Source organism: Electrona antarctica (assembly GCF_951216825.1).
Source record: "Electrona antarctica genome assembly, chromosome: 5".
NCBI classification, from domain to species: Eukaryota; Metazoa; Chordata; class Actinopteri; order Myctophiformes; family Myctophidae; genus Electrona; species Electrona antarctica.
In genome coordinates, this window is record NC_136810.1 from 48,374,570 (window position 1) to 48,392,383 (window position 17,814).

Below are 17,814 nucleotides of genomic sequence, written 5' to 3' on the forward strand. Positions count from 1 at the left end.
TGAGGCTGTGATTGCAGCTGAGATTTTTTCATTGTTCTGCAATTCTGCAATCACCCTCATGGCCATCTCACGGCCTTCAAGAAAACCTGGGATGGATTTTCTTTTAGTAGTCGTTTAAAGATTCTCTGCAAAGTAACCTGTTCCGTCAAAGTAAGCAAATCTATTCAATTTGATATGTTCAGATCTGAGATGTTCAATATATTTGAGACAGTTCACACTGTGCCTCAGCTATACTGTATCAAATAGCTCATGTGAATTTCAGCATTTCTGGGGAAGTTGCAGCATTTCACAATCCATGGAGGTAGAGAGATTGCATTGTATGCCTTGAGGTGAGTGACAGGCAGTCAAGCTTAAATGGCAAAAACCTGAATAGTGTGGGGTTACTGCAGCCACAGTCACCTTAAAAGAGATTCATTGACATAATTTCAGTTCCGTCACATTCAGTACTATACTGTGGTGTACACTGTTCAATAGCTGGTTCCCCAAACGTTCAATAGCTGCCTGGTTCCCCAAATTTTAATAATTATAGGTAAAGAAAGACTAGACAGATTGCACCTGCCAACACTGCAATAGGGCTGAATGATATATTGTTATCATATTGTTATCTAGGTATGAACATGGAATCACGAAAGCCAACCATATGGATGATAACATTTCCTCCCACTCACCCTGCAATATACAAGCCAGGCAATCACAAGCACCCCTTCATGCTCATCCAATACTGTTGTTTTTTTTAGGAGAATGCTTAGTTTTTCATTTTAGTTTTTCAAATTTTTTTGTGTCTGTTCTGATAAAAAAAAAGAAAACTGTACTTTCTACATAGCATGCTGTTTTCTTGAAAAATGCTTAGTTTTCACAATAGCTACACTCAAAATATCAAATAACAAGTGTGAACCCATAGTCATATCATATATTCAGATATCTGCATATATCATATTAAGATATTTGACATAAATGTCGAGGTACTGTACAGTATGAATATATCGTACAACCCAACAGTGCAAGTGTACTGTTGCTGTTACTCACTCTTATGAAAAATGTAATAATCCCTTGTAATAATCAGTTAACTGATCATTCCCTCCAAATTTCACAAACAGTTATTTTTAATGTAATGGGGAGAAAACATGAGCATTTTGTTTGAGAAAACTCAGGACTCAGGACAATGGAATTAAAATGTTATTGCAGTAAATGCCTACTGTATTTGCGGGATTAGCAGCAGGTTCCATGGCAGTTTTAAGGTCCAGACCATAAGTAGCCTACAGAATGGTTGCTCCTGTTAAAACAGGGTTGTTTCAGTAATTACTTTCTTATATTTATTTATCACATATTTTGAAAAGGTAAGCTGAGTGATACAGAGAGCTCTACAAGGACACATTACTCTCTAAACGCTTGTTTTGTTCACACCAAAAATCTCAATATTGTACAGATCTTTTGACTTCTTCATTTTCTTTTATCACAAAACACACATAATTAGGCTAGATCATTAGAAATCATAAAAATGCTGTGTGACCGACTAGTCACTACCCAGGGCAAGGAAGGACACAACACAGGGCAGCTTTCTTAAGTAGACTGTTGTATTCCTCTCAGTGCAAGGAATAACACAACATATGACATTTTACACAGGAGAGGCGATAGCTCTCCACTGTCCGGACAGACGCTCTCTCCCGAGTGTTTCTGGAGATGACTGATTTATCCTGTTGTGCCTTGATCAAGTCCATGCACAACAGGTGCGCAGCCACACCCAGCTCTGAGTCCAGTTCTAGTTTGACTCAGGCCAGGTGTGACTGCTTAAATCAGTCATCCTCCATCTCACATGCTGTTACTGTATATAGGCTACTTTAATTTGGAACAAATGGAGTCTTTTCCGCTTTTAGGCCCACGTCCTCTGATTTCATTTAGAAAATCTTTAGGATCTTTGGGCCCCGGCCTTTTCAATGTGAAACATCGCTCCTGCAAAACCCCTAAACCTTATTCAACCAAACAGTAGAATCTCTACGATACAGCGGTGCAGTATGTTTGGGATGTAGGATGCATTTCAAGCCGACGGCATGTAATAATTCAAACAGTTCTTTGAAGGTCAACAGTGCTACAGAGGAGCCTAGGGGATCTAGGGGGGATCGTTGAATGGCCTTAGGGCAAAGACTACTGCAGGCTGCTGCTGGTACTGAGCGACGGTAACATTCACGGTTTAAATTATCTTCTTCACTAAGCAAGAAACTGGTGTGTCTCCTCCACACTGGAAAGATGCCTTCTGAAATACTGCCATATAGTCGTATCGTATTGGGTTTAATAGCCTAGAGCTCTCCTCTCATTTGCGAGATTATCCCACACAATAGTGGTTCACAACTAGCGTAGCAAGGCACTCCAGTATGCTGTGAAATTAGCTCATTATTAATGTATTAGTTTAATTTTAAAAACTGCAAAACTACAATTTCACAACATTTCAGAACAATCTGGATCAAGTACGGGACATAAAAGTTTTTTGCTGACCCTCTTGTCAAATCCTACAATGCTTTGTGTAACATTTTCCAGCCATGAATAATTGAATGTGTCTCGGGATTCTGTTACAATAAAGTATGCATTGCTGCAATCATGGGCATCTTTCTCTTACTGATAGTTTTAAATTGGATAGGTCGTATTTTGAACGTTGCAAAATCAGGCAATAGATTTCTCTATGCTTCTGTAGATCTTGGGTGGCCATGAGAATTAGTGGCAGACTGACTCACTGTTCGACATCGAATAGTTTTAGCCAGATGATAGCATTCTCAGTCACCAGTCAAGAATATACCTGCTCTATACGGCCCAGTCTTAATGTCTGCACACAAAGTCAGCAAGTGCATTCCTCTTGTAGACTTTGTCGATCCTTTATGCACACTTTCCTTACACCTGCGTTGCTTTACTTTGCTTGAGAGGCAATAGATTACAATTCATGGTCAATTCATGGTCAATTAGTAACATATTTACATACTACATACAACATACTGCCATGCTTTTTGTTCTTGCTTAATGTAAGTCGCTCTGGATTAAGAGCGTCTGCTAAATTGTAAATTGTAACATACATTATACATAATTGTACTGTAGCTCTCTGGTGATTCATTCAGCATTGTGTGTAGTTTATCCTATGACATGATTGTTTTGCTTATAAAACAGGGAGTGAACATTGAACACTCCAATTAATACAAATAAATAAAACAAATGGCGTTCAAGGCAAAAATAGCAGACCTACAAGCTCATAGCGCGCCACTCGGTGGCGCGCTATGAGCTTGTAGATCTGCTATTTTTCAATAGCTAAAGCATAATATAATGCTAACACCAAAAGGGGTTCCCGCCCAAAATGGATTAAAGGCCTTTGTGAAATTGTAGGCATTTACAGTAGCTAGAGAAAGACACTTCTGTCTAGAAACCAGACAGTGTTCATATCACTGAGAACAATAGTGACAGACAGAGTGGATTAAAAAGACTAATGTCAGTTCTAACCGTCATTGGAACATGGTGAGTGGCAAAATGCTACCTTGTGACTGACTGGCATGCCATATATTAAAACAAATTAATCTTTCCAGGGATGTTGGCTGCTACCATGAACAGACAAACAAAGCAAAACAAGACCCTGATTTCAAATTCTTTCCTTCAGTGGATTCATGGATTTCACAATGCCACGCCAGACTTTCCGGTCCTTCATTGCCATCCCCAGTTCCTGCTTACTGATGCATGTGTCCCTAGCGATGACATCAGGGAATGACAGTTTTCTCCCTCTGGTCTGCTTTGAGGCAGGATTCCAGAGAAGAAGGGAAGATATGACCTCATTGTCAGCTCTGTAGCAGTGGCCGGCAAACTGTGTTCTTCTGGATCGGACTAGTGAAGAAACACGGGGAAGGTTGCCGTATATTAGATAATAATAAACATAGGCTACAAATTGTGAAACAAGGAGCACCTCTTACATTTACAATTTAGGCATTTAGCAGACGCTCTAAACAAAGTATGCCAATCACAGTATGCAAAAATGCAGTATTACTGTCCCAGAAATATCAAAAGCTACAATAGGAGGCAGGGCGTTTAGGTCCCAGGCACCTCAGCTGTGGAACCTTCTCCCGGCTTCGGTCCGTGGGGCTGACACGCTCTGCACATTCAAGACTAGGTTAAAAACCTCTCTACGACAAAGCCTATAGCTAGACTCGTCTTCAGTACTCGGTCACCCGACAAAGTAATAAGGGTGAGAACTGAGTATGGGGAACCTCCCGTCAAACCTGCACCTGTGTTGTGCGTCTGCTAAATGCCAAAATCGTACATTGTTTGTGTGGGTTTGTCTCCCAGCAGTGCTTGTAATAAACACTGTATAGGCTCCAGTAAGGCCTGCCACTAACTCAACATCCGGGGAGCCACTCCCCGGAGTCTCTTTTCGTCTTCCACTTCGCAGTTCCGTGGACCTTTAATATGAACCCCCAACTGACTGCTGAGTGTGACCGTGGACCAGGCCTCTTCATGGAGCCCATCAGAAGTGTGACCGTGGACCCGGCCTCCTCAGAGAGCACGACCTGGACCAGATGTGGACCAGGCCCCTTCACGGAGCCCACCAAAGTGTGACCGTGGACCCGGCCCCCTCACAATGCACTACCATGGACTGCTATCATATTATTACACCACTACACTATATCCTGATATTCTCATAAATTATTATTATTATCCGACAACATTGTTATACCATATTATATTACACTATTTCATTAATTATATTATCCTACACTATTTCATTCATTATTATTGCTACTACTTGTATTTGCCTGTATCTCTTTCCCTGTCTATCTCTCTTCTATTCTTTCTTCCTATTCCCCCTCCCCCGACACGGTCGAGGCAGATGGCCGCCCGGGTTCTGCCTGACGTTAATTCGTTTTTTGTTTTTTTTTTGCTTTTACTCACATGTTAGACAGCCTATATACAGATCAGACGTGCTCAAAATGAGACAATCTGGGGTTCTTAGAAAACAAGAAAACAAGCTTCAACTTGTTTTTTCACACATTCTTCTGGCACTGGCGCCACTTTTTCCCCTAGAGGGCTGGGATGGATTGTGTTAATCCAGAGTGATTTACAGTAAGCAAGATTCAGTGTCTATAAAATACTTGCCGATTAAAGTTATTGTAATGCTATAATTAACAACTTTTTCTAGGGACCTGGAACCACCTCGAGGACCTCTGGGGGTCCCAGAACGCCCTCTCTTAAGAACCACTGCTGTATTGGACTGAGGAGCCAAATGAGTGACAGTGACAGCTTGACTAAGTGTTAGATTCCATGTTGGACAGATTGTGTGTGAAATACGAACAGGCCTCTTCAAACTGCCTGGCTGCCTCGTGACGTGAGAGAGAGAGAGAGATGCCTCTTGCAAAAAGATGACATGCGACGATGGTGGCGAACAAGCCTGCAGGCTTAGGCTGAGCTCACACCTTTCATGCAATTCTGTGCTCGTTGGATGCTCGTTGGATGCATGTTGTGTTGTGTCATGGCCGCCCAATGCATTGCCAATGGAGGTCACATGGTTTGACCCAACATTGTGTTGTGTGAGGGGGAGGGGCGCAGTCGTGCGCCCCTCCCCCTCACACAACACAATGTTGGGTCAAACCATGTGACCTCCATTGGAAATGCATTGGGCCGCTGGGCGGCCATGACACAACACCCAACGAGCACAGAGAATTGCATGAACCGTGTGAGTGCACCCTTATGCACACCTCCACGCAGTGCTGGAAAGTAACTAAGTGCATTTACTCAAGTACTGTACTTAAGTAACATTTTTAGGTACTTTTACTTTACTGAATTATTTCCAATTTCCATTCTGCTTCACATCTCGGATGCAAATATTGTACTCCACAACATTTATTTGAAAATGTGAGTTACTAATTACTGTAGATTTTGAATATTATTACAAAACATACATTAACCACTTGATTTCGGCCATTTGAAGATAGCCGATCAGCAAGCTCACAATGCGTCGCATTGAGCTTGCAGATCTGCTATTTTCAAAAGATTTGTATACATTTGAAAACTTGAAATGGGACATTCTGCATAACTTTTTACTTTTGGTACTTTAAGTTTAAGTACAATTTGATGCCAATACTTGAATTCTGGACTTTTACTTGTAACGTAGTATTTCTCTAGTGCAGTATTGATACTTTTACCTAAGTAAAACCTTTAAGTACTTTTTCCTCCACTGCCTGCACGCTAGTAAACAGACTGTACGCACAGACATAAAAGCAGAACGCACATGGACTCATGAATACACACCGTAACACACGCACACCTACTGAATACACATGCAAATTAACACAGATACACTCCTTATTTATGGGATGATACAACTGTATGCATGGCTAGATACATTATTGTCTCCACCAGGCCGAAGGCATGGGGAGAGAGTATGTTTTGCACTCCGTCCGTCCGTCCGTCCGTCCGTCCGTCCGTCCGTCCGTCCGTCCGTCCGTCCGTCCGTCCGTCCGTCCTTCAGTCTGTGAACAGCTAATCTCCGGCACCGTTAACCCGGTCGATGCCAAATTTTGCACACACACTCCCTGGATGCCAACGATGAACCTCTGCCCCAAAATTTCCAGAACGGCCTGTTATAGCGCCACCAGGAGGCCGCTTTGTGCAAAACAAGTTTTTGCACAGTACACCTACAGATTTTGTCCAAACATCACACAAATTGGTACACAGTCTCTCTAGAGCCATTCAACGAAACGGGTCTTTCAGATTTCTCAGACTCCATCCTGATTGGCTAAGATTGGCTTCCAAAGTTCGCAGGAGTGCTCAGTTTCAAACAAAATGCTGCAAATCATGAACACATTGTGTGATTTCCGTGAAATTGTGCACGCACATTCCCACTAGGCCGAGGAAGAAATGCCACATGCACATTTTCAACTCGGCCTCATGGTGGCGCTATAACTGGCCGAAATGTGTTTTTAGCTCTAACTGCACGGATCTGTGGATAACTTTGTATGCCAACTCCCTAGAGGCCAAGGAAAAACCTTTGCCTGGCATTTTTCACATCTGCTCTTTATAGCGCCACCAGGAGGCCAACATATGTAAAACACATTTTCTAATATTACTCCAAATTTCACGCAAATCGGTACACATGTTCTTCATAGTCATGTGATCAAGAAGGGTTTGTTCATAATCCACCCTCATTGGCTACGATTGGCTTCTAAACTTTTCAGGAGTAGGCCGCTTTGTACCCGTTTTGTACAAATCGCCACAACTACTCAACGCAGCGTCCGATTGTGGTGAAACTGTGCATGCATATTCCCACTAGGCTTTGGAAGAAATGCCACTTGACAGTTTTCAAATCAGCCTCATGGTGGCGCTACAACAGGCCAAGCCGCGTCATACACACACACACGTTTATATTGCTTCTAAACATTTTGCCAATCACACACACACTCCTATCCTCCTGGTGGAGACCTGTGCCCAGAAGGGCACTTTTTCTAGTTTTTCCTTTCCGTTTCCCGCATTTGGGATTTGCAGAATGTGTGTGTGTGGTTAATCTGTTTAGTGACTGCACGCCAAAATGAACGTGTGTGTCGGGTCATACCCCACAAACCACTGTGGAGAACCTATGCTGAAGGTTGAGTCCATTATGTGTGTGTGTCGGTATTGACCGCAGTACACACACACACACACACACACACACACACACACACACACACACACACACACACACACACACACACACACACACACACACACACACACACACACACACACACACACACACACACACACACACACACACACACACACACACACACACACACACACACACACACACACACACACACACACACACACACACACACACACACACACACACACACACACACACACACACACACACACACACCCCCCCCTCTCTTTAATTAACAACCCCCGTGCCAGGTCTCACAGGAGCTGGGAGATCTGCTTTGCATCTCCTGCTAAAGAGCCACTGACAGGCAGGCCCTTGCCTTTCACAACTTATGCTGTCATCATGGACTTAATATACATTTATATGGACTACTAGGAACCAGTTATGTACCGGAAAATGGAACACAGCCCATAAGGGCATATAAGGGACAAGGACTGACATACAGAGAGATACAGAGATACCGGTTGTCCAGGCCCACAGATCGGACCACTATGCCCATATATAGTATGGTCATGTGCATACGGGACAGACTTCAACATCGGTGCGCGGCCACGCACATCGGCAAGGACTCCAGTGAGTGAGTGCGGTGCCCGCCGTCAAATAGTTTGGATAGCCAGCAGTCCAGAACCACTGATCCAACCAATATGCCCATTCCTTTTTTTCAATTTACGTTTTATTGAATTTTAATCAAACATACATGAAAACGAAACGACTGACAATTGACAATACATACAACCGAAAACAAAACAAGACAATATACGTACAATACACACAAGGGGAGATATCTTCCTCTCTTCTCTATTGATGATCATTCATAATACATAAGTAACTCAAACAGGTGCATATACAGGTTAAACAGGTTTAACTGAATTTATACAAAATCAGGTCTTATGGTAGAAACATGAGCAATCTATCTAAACCAGTTATCTGTGAAGACTTCAACTTGACCTCTGAAGCTGAATGTAATTCTCTCCATAATAAATATACTATAGATTAAATCAATCCATTCATTCATAGTTGGTATAACATTTGTAAGCCACTTTTTTGTTAAGGCTTTTTTGGATCAATATGCCCATTCCAATATATGGGAATACTGATTACATCAGGGATCTCCATGTACAGTATGGGCATAAAAGGGACAAGGACCGACAGATACAGAGATCTCCATATAAATATGAGCATAAAAGGGACACATACGGGTGGATAGACAGAAACAGACATCTCCATCTATATATTGCACAAAAGGGACACAGACAGACGGGTACAACAGGTACTCTGAGTCGGACAAAGCCCCCCCGACACTATGACTCAGACCTACTGGTTGCATCGGCAGTGCGACGTAGCTCTAGATGTGAGAGACGTAGCTCTAGATGTGAGAGCCGCATAGCAGACTTCTTTGTCTGCCCAGCTGTAATATTAATTGATGACTACAAGTATTTGGGTTCATATACATCTTCTTCCCAAAAGGACTTTCAAACTAGGATGAGTATGGCCTGGTCAGCCTGCAATGACTTGCATAAGATCTGGTCATCCCAGCTTAGTAAGATGTTAAAAGTAAAAAATATTTAGGATGACCGTTGAGCCGATTCTACTCTATGGCTCCGAGACATGGACACTTTCAAAGAAATTAGAGAAACGGTTGGATGGCACTTACACCCGCCTTCTAATGAGTGCAAAATCTTTCTTGGAAGAGCCACCCATCGACTAATCTAATATACGGCAATCTTCCCCGTGTTTCTTCACAAGTCTGATCCAGAAGAACACAGTTTGCCCGGCCACTGCTACAGAGCTGACAATGAGGTTATATCTTCCCTTCTTCTCTGGAATCCTGCCTCAAAGCAGACCAGAGGTAGAAAACTGTCGTTCCCTGATGTCATCGCTAGGGACACATGCATCAGTAAGCAGGAACTGGGGATGGCAATGAAGGATCTGAAAGTCTGGCGTGGCATTGTGAAATCCATGATCTCGACCGAAAAATGATGATGATGATGTAATATTAAAGATTACTGTTGATCTAAAGTGTGCGCATGCGTGTATGCATGTCTATATGGCTGTGGCAATCTCTATAAAAGCATTTGTCCCCCAGACAAATGCTTCAAGGTGAGATCCACTGAAGTGAATGCCAATAGAAAATGTGCACACGACAGCCACCAAGCTTTATAGGTGTATAATAGGAGGTGGAAATGTCACAATCGTCGCGTTTTAATCTGAATAAATTTGCACTGCTGGAATCGACGGTGTCACACTATAACTATTCCATCTTTAGGGAACAACGAGGCAGAAAGTGCAGAACAATGAGGGAAGTATCATGGAGCGTCACATCCTCTCCTCTACACCTTCAGTGGTGTGAGTGCAGTTACTGGCAGCCACTTTAAGTTTAATGTGTGATCCCCCCATATCTCTGGCAATGATCTGGACATTTGATAACTTCCCTTTCTACTTTTTACCTTAACAAGGAGGACTGGTTAAGCCACACCCTTTCCTGCTGGTAATTCATATTCTTAATGTTAGTATTGTAATTTTTAGTATTATTCAAAAATCGCTTACAGGGCTTTCAGTGATGCAAATAGCCTGCATCCTTAGACTTGCTAAATTGAGAAAGGACGCAATCATGTCACCCTCCGGAGGTCCTGGGATGCAATACTGTACTATACAGTACTGTACTCTAACGTCGTTGAAGTAGGACTCCCTGGGACGGTGGGACCCATCTAAAAAAACACCCCTGGGCCCGGGAACCATTACATTGAAAACCTATTTACATCACTGGGCTTTTTAGATTGTACGTAAGGGGGAGAGGACAAAAACATGATCTGTAAAAATAGTAAAGACATACTAGAGGAACGTTGCCACTGCACCTATGTATCTCAGTAAGGTTTCACTGGAGGCTAAACTTACGGGTGACAGACAGTACTTAGTCAAGTGTGGCGTTACTGGCGTATAGGGGAGACATTCTTCATGCAAGGCTAGACCTGCCTGTGCGACTAGAGCTCACACTGCTATCATGTATGTTTGATGACCTATTACATCTGGCATGCAACTCGCTCTTCCTCTCTGGACAAACACACATGCACGCTCACACACAAAGTAAACCATCTCTGTCCCCCATGCAACATGCTCTTCTGCAGAAACTGTCAACATGCATCATCTTCCAGAAACTTCATCTTTGCATCTTTGTTTGCTTCGACACACAAACAAACATCACTTCTATGCAAAGCAGAAGATTGCATGTGGTGGAGAAAGGCTTGTTCTGACTATTCGAATGAATGTTTCCTCGCGTCATGCAAAGTGCTCGGTGCAAAATCTGCATATTAACTGCAATAAAGCAAAATGTGGTTAAGATGCCAGTTTTCCTGACCCGACTGCTCTAATTTTCTTCCCAGCAATCTTAAACCTGAGCCTCTGCCTCTCTCCCATGCCAGCAGTGTAACACAGCACCAGCTAGAGCGGCCACTCAATATATACACAAAGCTGCCTCCTCTTATCTCTCCTTACTTACTTAAAGGGAGAGTTCACAAAACAAAACACAAATGTACTAATCTCGAGTGGAGACAGGTGACTAATGGGTTTATTGCAGGCAGGTCGAAAGACAAAACATTACATTTCTGCAAATCACAAATATGTTAAACGTTGACAATAATCCATATCAATATTTCTAGATGCAGACAATGCGATTCAACACATCCCATGTTAAAACTAACCCTAGTTATAGTCTGATTCCCATCGAATGTGTATGCTACTCAGAGAGCATTCGCACGGCTGACACCTTGCTCCGGCACGCCTCTGCCTCACAGGGGGCTGAAGCTCACTTTTATCAGTGTGCCTGCCTTGTTTGAGTCGCCCAAAAATCTATCATGTGCGACTAAACTTTTTAATTGGTCACATGGTCAGTGTGACCAATTAATATAATACAGAACCAAACCTGTACTACTCTGTCACACCAAAAGTGGCGACCTATGTGACTGCTGATAGTTCATTCCATTTTTTTTAATAGGTCACCGACTTTTATCTATCCGCAACTCCACGTTTTGACAGAGACAAGCTAGTTTATTCATTATCCTTTCATATACCGTATTGTGCCGAATATAAGACGACTGATGACCCCCATTTTTCAAGACTCATTTGTGGAAAAAGAACATTGAATGTCAAATGTCCATTCAGCACAATAGGGTAATAGGTTAATTTTATGGACACTTGATCAGACAAACCTTGACAATTACAACAGCAGGTGCTGGGGTCAAATGTTTAAAAATGTCACGTTTTGTAAACGCTGTGAATGTCAGTGAAATCTCATCATGCCCTTCGGTTGTTACTCAGTCGGCTGAGAGTAATTCCCTTGTCATTATTCCGACATCACAATATTCCGACCTCCCATAATTCCGAACTAACACTATCCCAAACCCTAACCTAACTCACAGGAAGCCACTGGTGATTTTTAACCCGCAGCACGGATTAGTTGTAACCCGCCGGCCGCCATGCATGTTGGGAGCCACGGGTGATTTTTAATACGCAGCACGGGTGAGTCTTAACCCGCCACGCAGACCTGCGTGGCCGGGATGTCTGATTTATGGGCAGTCCACACATTCTCACTCCCAAGGTGGCAAACGGGTGACAGGACAGCTTGGGACTGATTTGACCAAACGTCAACATGTGACCCCCGGGTCAGGGTACCCGCGGGGTCACATGTTGACGAGGGCGGACGTGAGTTCCGATTTTGTCCTTATTGACTTGAGACGTATCTCGAACAGCGCTGAGTCGGCTGAAGCAGACTTCGCAGCGCTTGGCACGGCGACTTGCGGTGCCTCTCGTGGCTCAAGTCACACTCTAGATGGCACAATTGATTATACATCAAATTGAAAATCTCTGGATTCCCAATCCATTTCAGGAAAATATAATTCATGATCACAAATATTGTCTGAATTGTCCATAATCGCAAGAATATTGCAAATTACACTTTTTATTTAAATTTACATATGCCTACACAAAACACTTTTCTAGGCTTTTATCTCTACAATCCTCATTCAAACCTATATGTCTGAACCCCTGCCTTCTTTGTCTCAGTGACAGAGCATAAACACATAAACACATCAGCCCATGGCTGATAATGTACTCTGGCAACAGCTCCGGGGAACACGCAGAGTATATGGGAGTACTCTAGCCAACTGCTCCTGGGACTAAATTGACTCACCCAGTGTAGCCCCTGAACCCTTGCAGCAGATTGCATTACTACCACTGTGTAGCTCTGCAGACCATCCGGCTAACACAGATTACCAGCCTGTGGGCCGTGGACTTCGTGGTGTTTGCATGTTAGCCCCCCCAAGTAATTGGCGAAACAATAAGAATTTAATGATAACATTAAACATTTTAAAACATCACAGTATTTCTACAAAATCAGTCTACAAAATTAGAGAATGTAGAATTATTGTTAATTTGATAAACATTTTCCTGTTCTCTCCTATGCCACAATTTGTGGACAAAATCTTATCCAACGGCAACAAAATAATGGGTCTGAGAGGCTAAAATCACATCAAATGGTGGTCCGTCCGTACTACTCCGTAGCTCAAATGCCAAATATATAATGATCCTTCCTTGATATGAAAAGGGTTGAAAAACACTGCTTTAAAGCATGCGTTGATTGATTGATTGATGCATTGATCCAAGACAGAAAACAATCAATTGATTGATCAATCATTGATTGATCAATCAATAAAATAAACATGCTTTGAAAATGCACAGCCTGCCATATTAAGTGGTTTGATTCGATTCAATTTTGGTCAAAGATACAGAAGTAAAATCACAACATAACTTAAACCCAGGATAACATGTTAAAGCATAATGAAACACTTGTTTCCAAGGTGGTCAGATGGGTGGGCCGCAAACGCTTTCAAGATTACAAGAGGGTACTGTAAATAACAACGGTAAGAGAAGAAGAAGAAGAAGAAGTGGTATTACATCATCACAGGTTTTCTATGCCACCAGGTGTTTTTTTACCCGTGCCGGCGTGATGAATGACATACAGAACACCATTAGGAACAGCTGGCACTTACTGCATAAAAAACACTGGCTGATATTTATTACAATAGTTCAGAGATGCTGGAGAAAGTGAGACAAAGTGTGAGGCTTTTGGCTAAATTTCATGCATTGTCTAGACTCTAGAGTGGTCATGTAATTTAGTGTCACGGTCACACTTCATGCCAGGAATTTCAACAAGACGATGCTGTACATCACGTCTCAGCAACGTCCAGTACCTAGCAAACGTCACCGGTAACGGTAACATTTGAGACACGTTGCCCTGCATGTGAAATGATGGCTGTTCAGAAGAACAGGAGGTGAGCAGGAAAGAATACAAAAGAGAAAAAGGCCCTTTGTTGCCACAGATTCACACAAACACTGCAAAATAAGTGTTCACCAGTAAGCATATTAAGTAAAAAAAACAAAACACTACTTAAAACAGGGTTAACCACACAGTCACACACACACACACACACGTAGTGTATTGCGACCGTAAGTCACGCTTACTATGAAAACCTGTATTTCCCATCAGTCAGTGCATCGTGTCATGCCTCCATATATGATCACGCCTTGTGACACGTCACACCACTATATATGGCCGTCCATATATAAAGATCATGACACTGAACTCATCAAACCCTGGATAGCCATACATGGAGAAGACTCTGCATTTATGGGGCCGGCCAGCAACTCTACATCTGACCTCAAACCCTTAGAGCATATATGGAGCTGACCACTTCTGACATTCCATATGTTGATCCTTCCCCACCCGTCCTTCCTCTTCGATGTCTCCCTTTTGACTGATACCTGTCCATACAAACTCCATTGATCTGATCTCGTCAAACCCTGTACACTCAAGACACGCTCCATAAATGGCCAGTACAGAATTCATTCCATGTGTTGATCTGACCACCCATCCCAAAGCGCCAGCGTCTTACTGGTATAAGTTAGCTCCTTTCGGAACCCTACGTTAAAGTTTCTGACATTTTGATGACTTTACGTAGGGTTCCTTCTCGTCGACTTCAAGCGACGTAGTACGCAATCTGACTTACCCTGACTTACCCCTGTGCTGCGCTGTGGATATGACGCTGACATATTCCAAAAGAAGCATATGAGAGCTATAGGAGACAACGAACCCTCTGACCCCCCCCGCGAACGGCTCAGAAGCCGTTACCTGCGACAGAGGCAGGAACGCGCAGATAGCCAGTTCCGGCGCTCTGTCGCAGGTAGCCAGCCACGGTGCTGGAGGCGGTACAATAGGATGTCAATAAGGAAGTCAAGGAAGGAAGGAAGAGAGCTGCCAAAACGGTCTAACAAACATTACAAATACTTAACGGCTTCTGCACCGTTCGCGGGGGGGGGGGGGTTCAGAGGGTTCGTTGTCTCCTATAGCTTTCATATGCTTCTTTTGGAATATGTCAGCGTCATACCCACAGCGCAGCACAGGGGTAAGTCAGGCTAAGTCAGATTGCGTACTACGTCGCTTGAAGTCGATGAGACCGGACCCTACGGGTTAGGGGTCCAAAGGAGCTCAACCCGGGGGGTCCGGAGACGGGCTAGGTATAAGTATACTGTCAGGCTACCTGACTTTTTCTTGTTGCAAAATTGCATTTTTCAATACATTTAAAGCGCATCAGCCAGTACACATGGTGTCACTATATGGGCATATGCCCATTTGGTGCTGGTTACATCTGTGCATAAATAATTTCTCCTGAACAATATTATTCAACCTCTCTGATCAAGAGACAACAGCACTGATCTGGGATCAGACAGTGCACGGCTCACATGACATGGCCCATGAAGTCATCAGGAATCCGAACACCGAATTAATCCCGGATCATCATTTTTGGCCCCGATTCCTCCCGAGGGATTTGAGTTCTCTGCCTGTCTGTCACGCTTTATAGCGAGAAATATAGCAGACAGAAGTAACTGTAGACAAGTCAAATATGCATTTCCTACGATGCAAATGTGAATTAATTCACGGCAATCCCTATTCTCTAATCACAAATACATGAGAGTTTGAACCTCTCTGGCGCGTTGTCTCACTGATGCGTGAATGATGCTTTGGATTTGGAATGACATGAAAAGGGTATAGGTGTGACCGTGTGAAGCTAAAGCTATTATCCAATTAGTCTAAAGTTAAGTCATGTTCACTGTAGTTGACAAAAGAAAAACCACCTGCATCACTGATGTCAGAATCGACTCTGTTTCAAGAGAAAGTTTAGCCGCAATTTGCAACACTAGATTTTTTTTTAATATGGGGGGAAAAAAATCTATAGTGTTGCAAATTGCGGCTAGAGAAATCTGTAGGCTAATCTATAGGCTTGATGTTCGCAAATGTTGATAACTGCTAATTGGAGACATATAGGCTAGTCGTTAATTTATACATGTAGGAAATATAGGGGAAATCTAACACTTTGGCAAGTCACTGATCTATAGGCTTATTGTGTGTGCGTGTGTGTGTGTGTGTGTGTGTCCTAATCTGCTCTCCGAATTTAGATTCAGCAACCGCTGTACCTTACAAATGGGTCAGGTGCGCAAAGACAAATCAAAATCACGGTATCACCAACACAAATATAAACTCAAATAAAAAACTGCGACGACAACAACAACATAACAACAACCTACCTTTAATGTGTTCATTGACAACGCTCTCCAGTCGGTCCAGTCTTTCGATGATTTTCAGAGTTTCTTTGCTGTCCTCCTCAAACTTTCTCTCCGTAAGATCTCCGCTCTCCGGAACTCGGGGGCTCACGTTGGCCACATAATTAGTGATCCAGCCGACATAAAGTAGGCAGACGATGTTCGTCATTCCGCTCAGGATCACACATGTTGACACCAAAGTTTTAGTTCTCCTTGTGCACAGCATCGCGACATCCCTCCATAGGTCCTTGACGCGCACAGCACAGGCAGCAGGTGAATGAAGCCGCTCAAAGAAGAAGGAACCCAATCCCGTTCAACAATATACTGTGTAGATTCACCACACAATTCGGTGCCGAAAAGTGATAGATCTAGCCATAACTATGAAGTCATGCTCCCCCAATCTAAAGTCTAGAGCTTGCTCCGTGCTAACGAGGCGCAGTTGTACTTGCGCAAATGCGCACCCGGCGAGTGAGTGTGGAATGCACTCAGAACAGAAGCTACAGCTGCACATTCAACAGAGGCAGCAGCCTTTGTACAACCCAATAGGAGCGTAGGAGGAGGCGGGTTATCTTCCGTCGTACCGCCCGGCCCACCTCGCAGGAGTGCAGCTTGAGAGAGGAGGACTGGAGGAGAGATGTCATGTTTAACCGAAGCGCATCGACCGCGATGGATACACCAAGACCACGTTGTTGTCGTTGTAGCAAGCATGTAAGCAAAAAAAAGTGGAGTGTGTGTGTGTGTGTGTGTGTGCGTGTGCGCGCGCGCATTGGTGGAAAGTAACATTTACTTAAGTAGAGCTCTGTATTTAAGTACAATGGTATTTCGTATTTGTACTTTACTCGAGTATTTTCAATTTTCAATACTTTTACTTCTACTCCACTACATCTCAGAGGCAAATATTGTACTTTTACTACTGTCTCCACTGCATTTATCTGAAAACTTTAGTTACTAGTTACTTTGTAGATTTTGATTATTCTTACAAAAACATACATTAAACACTCTAGCCCTATATACATTTCGGGCATTTGAAAATAGCTGATCTACAAGCTCACAACGCATCGCAACGCAACACGTTGTGAGCTTGTAGCCTAGATGACATCGGCTGTTTTCAAAAAATTGTTATACATTTGAAAACTTGACATGGGACATTCTGCACATTGAGTACTTTCTACTTTTGTACTTTAATTACATTTTGATGCCAATACTTTTGTACTTTTACTCAAGTAGGCCTACATTTTGAATTCTGGACTTTTACTTGTAATGGAGTATTTCTATATTGCAGTATTGATACTTTTACTTAAGTAAAACATCCGAGTACTTTTGTTGTGTGTGTGTGTGTGTGTGTGTGTGTGTGTGTGTGTGTGTGTGTGTGTGTGTGTGTGTGTGTGTGTGTGTGTGTGTGTGTGTGTGTGTGTGTGTGTGTGTGTATACGCACGCAAGAGCACAAGCATGCTTTAATAGCATCTCTTGTATCTCTGTAAATTTGAAACAAGAGACAA

The 17,814-nt window shown here is 43.0% G+C and overlaps 1 protein-coding gene across 3 annotated transcripts in view; it reads right to left on the minus strand.

Moving 5' to 3' along the window:
• LOC306923401 (polypeptide N-acetylgalactosaminyltransferase 18-like) overlaps positions 1-16,859 on the minus strand; it is a 181,441-nt gene extending 164,582 nt beyond the window's left edge. For 2 of the 3 annotated variants that reach the window (XR_013790057.1, XM_079501462.1), the window contains exon 1: positions 16,301-16,856. Coding sequence is in view for 2 of the 3 variants with exons in the window: in XM_079501462.1 (XP_079357588.1) it covers positions 16,301-16,541 (241 nt within the window). In the remaining variant the exon portion in view is untranslated. Of the gene's footprint in view, positions 1-16,300 lie in introns of all 3 variants that reach the window. The other variant, XM_079501461.1, reaches the window with a different exon arrangement.
• Between the last annotated feature and the right edge of the window lie 955 nt (positions 16,860-17,814).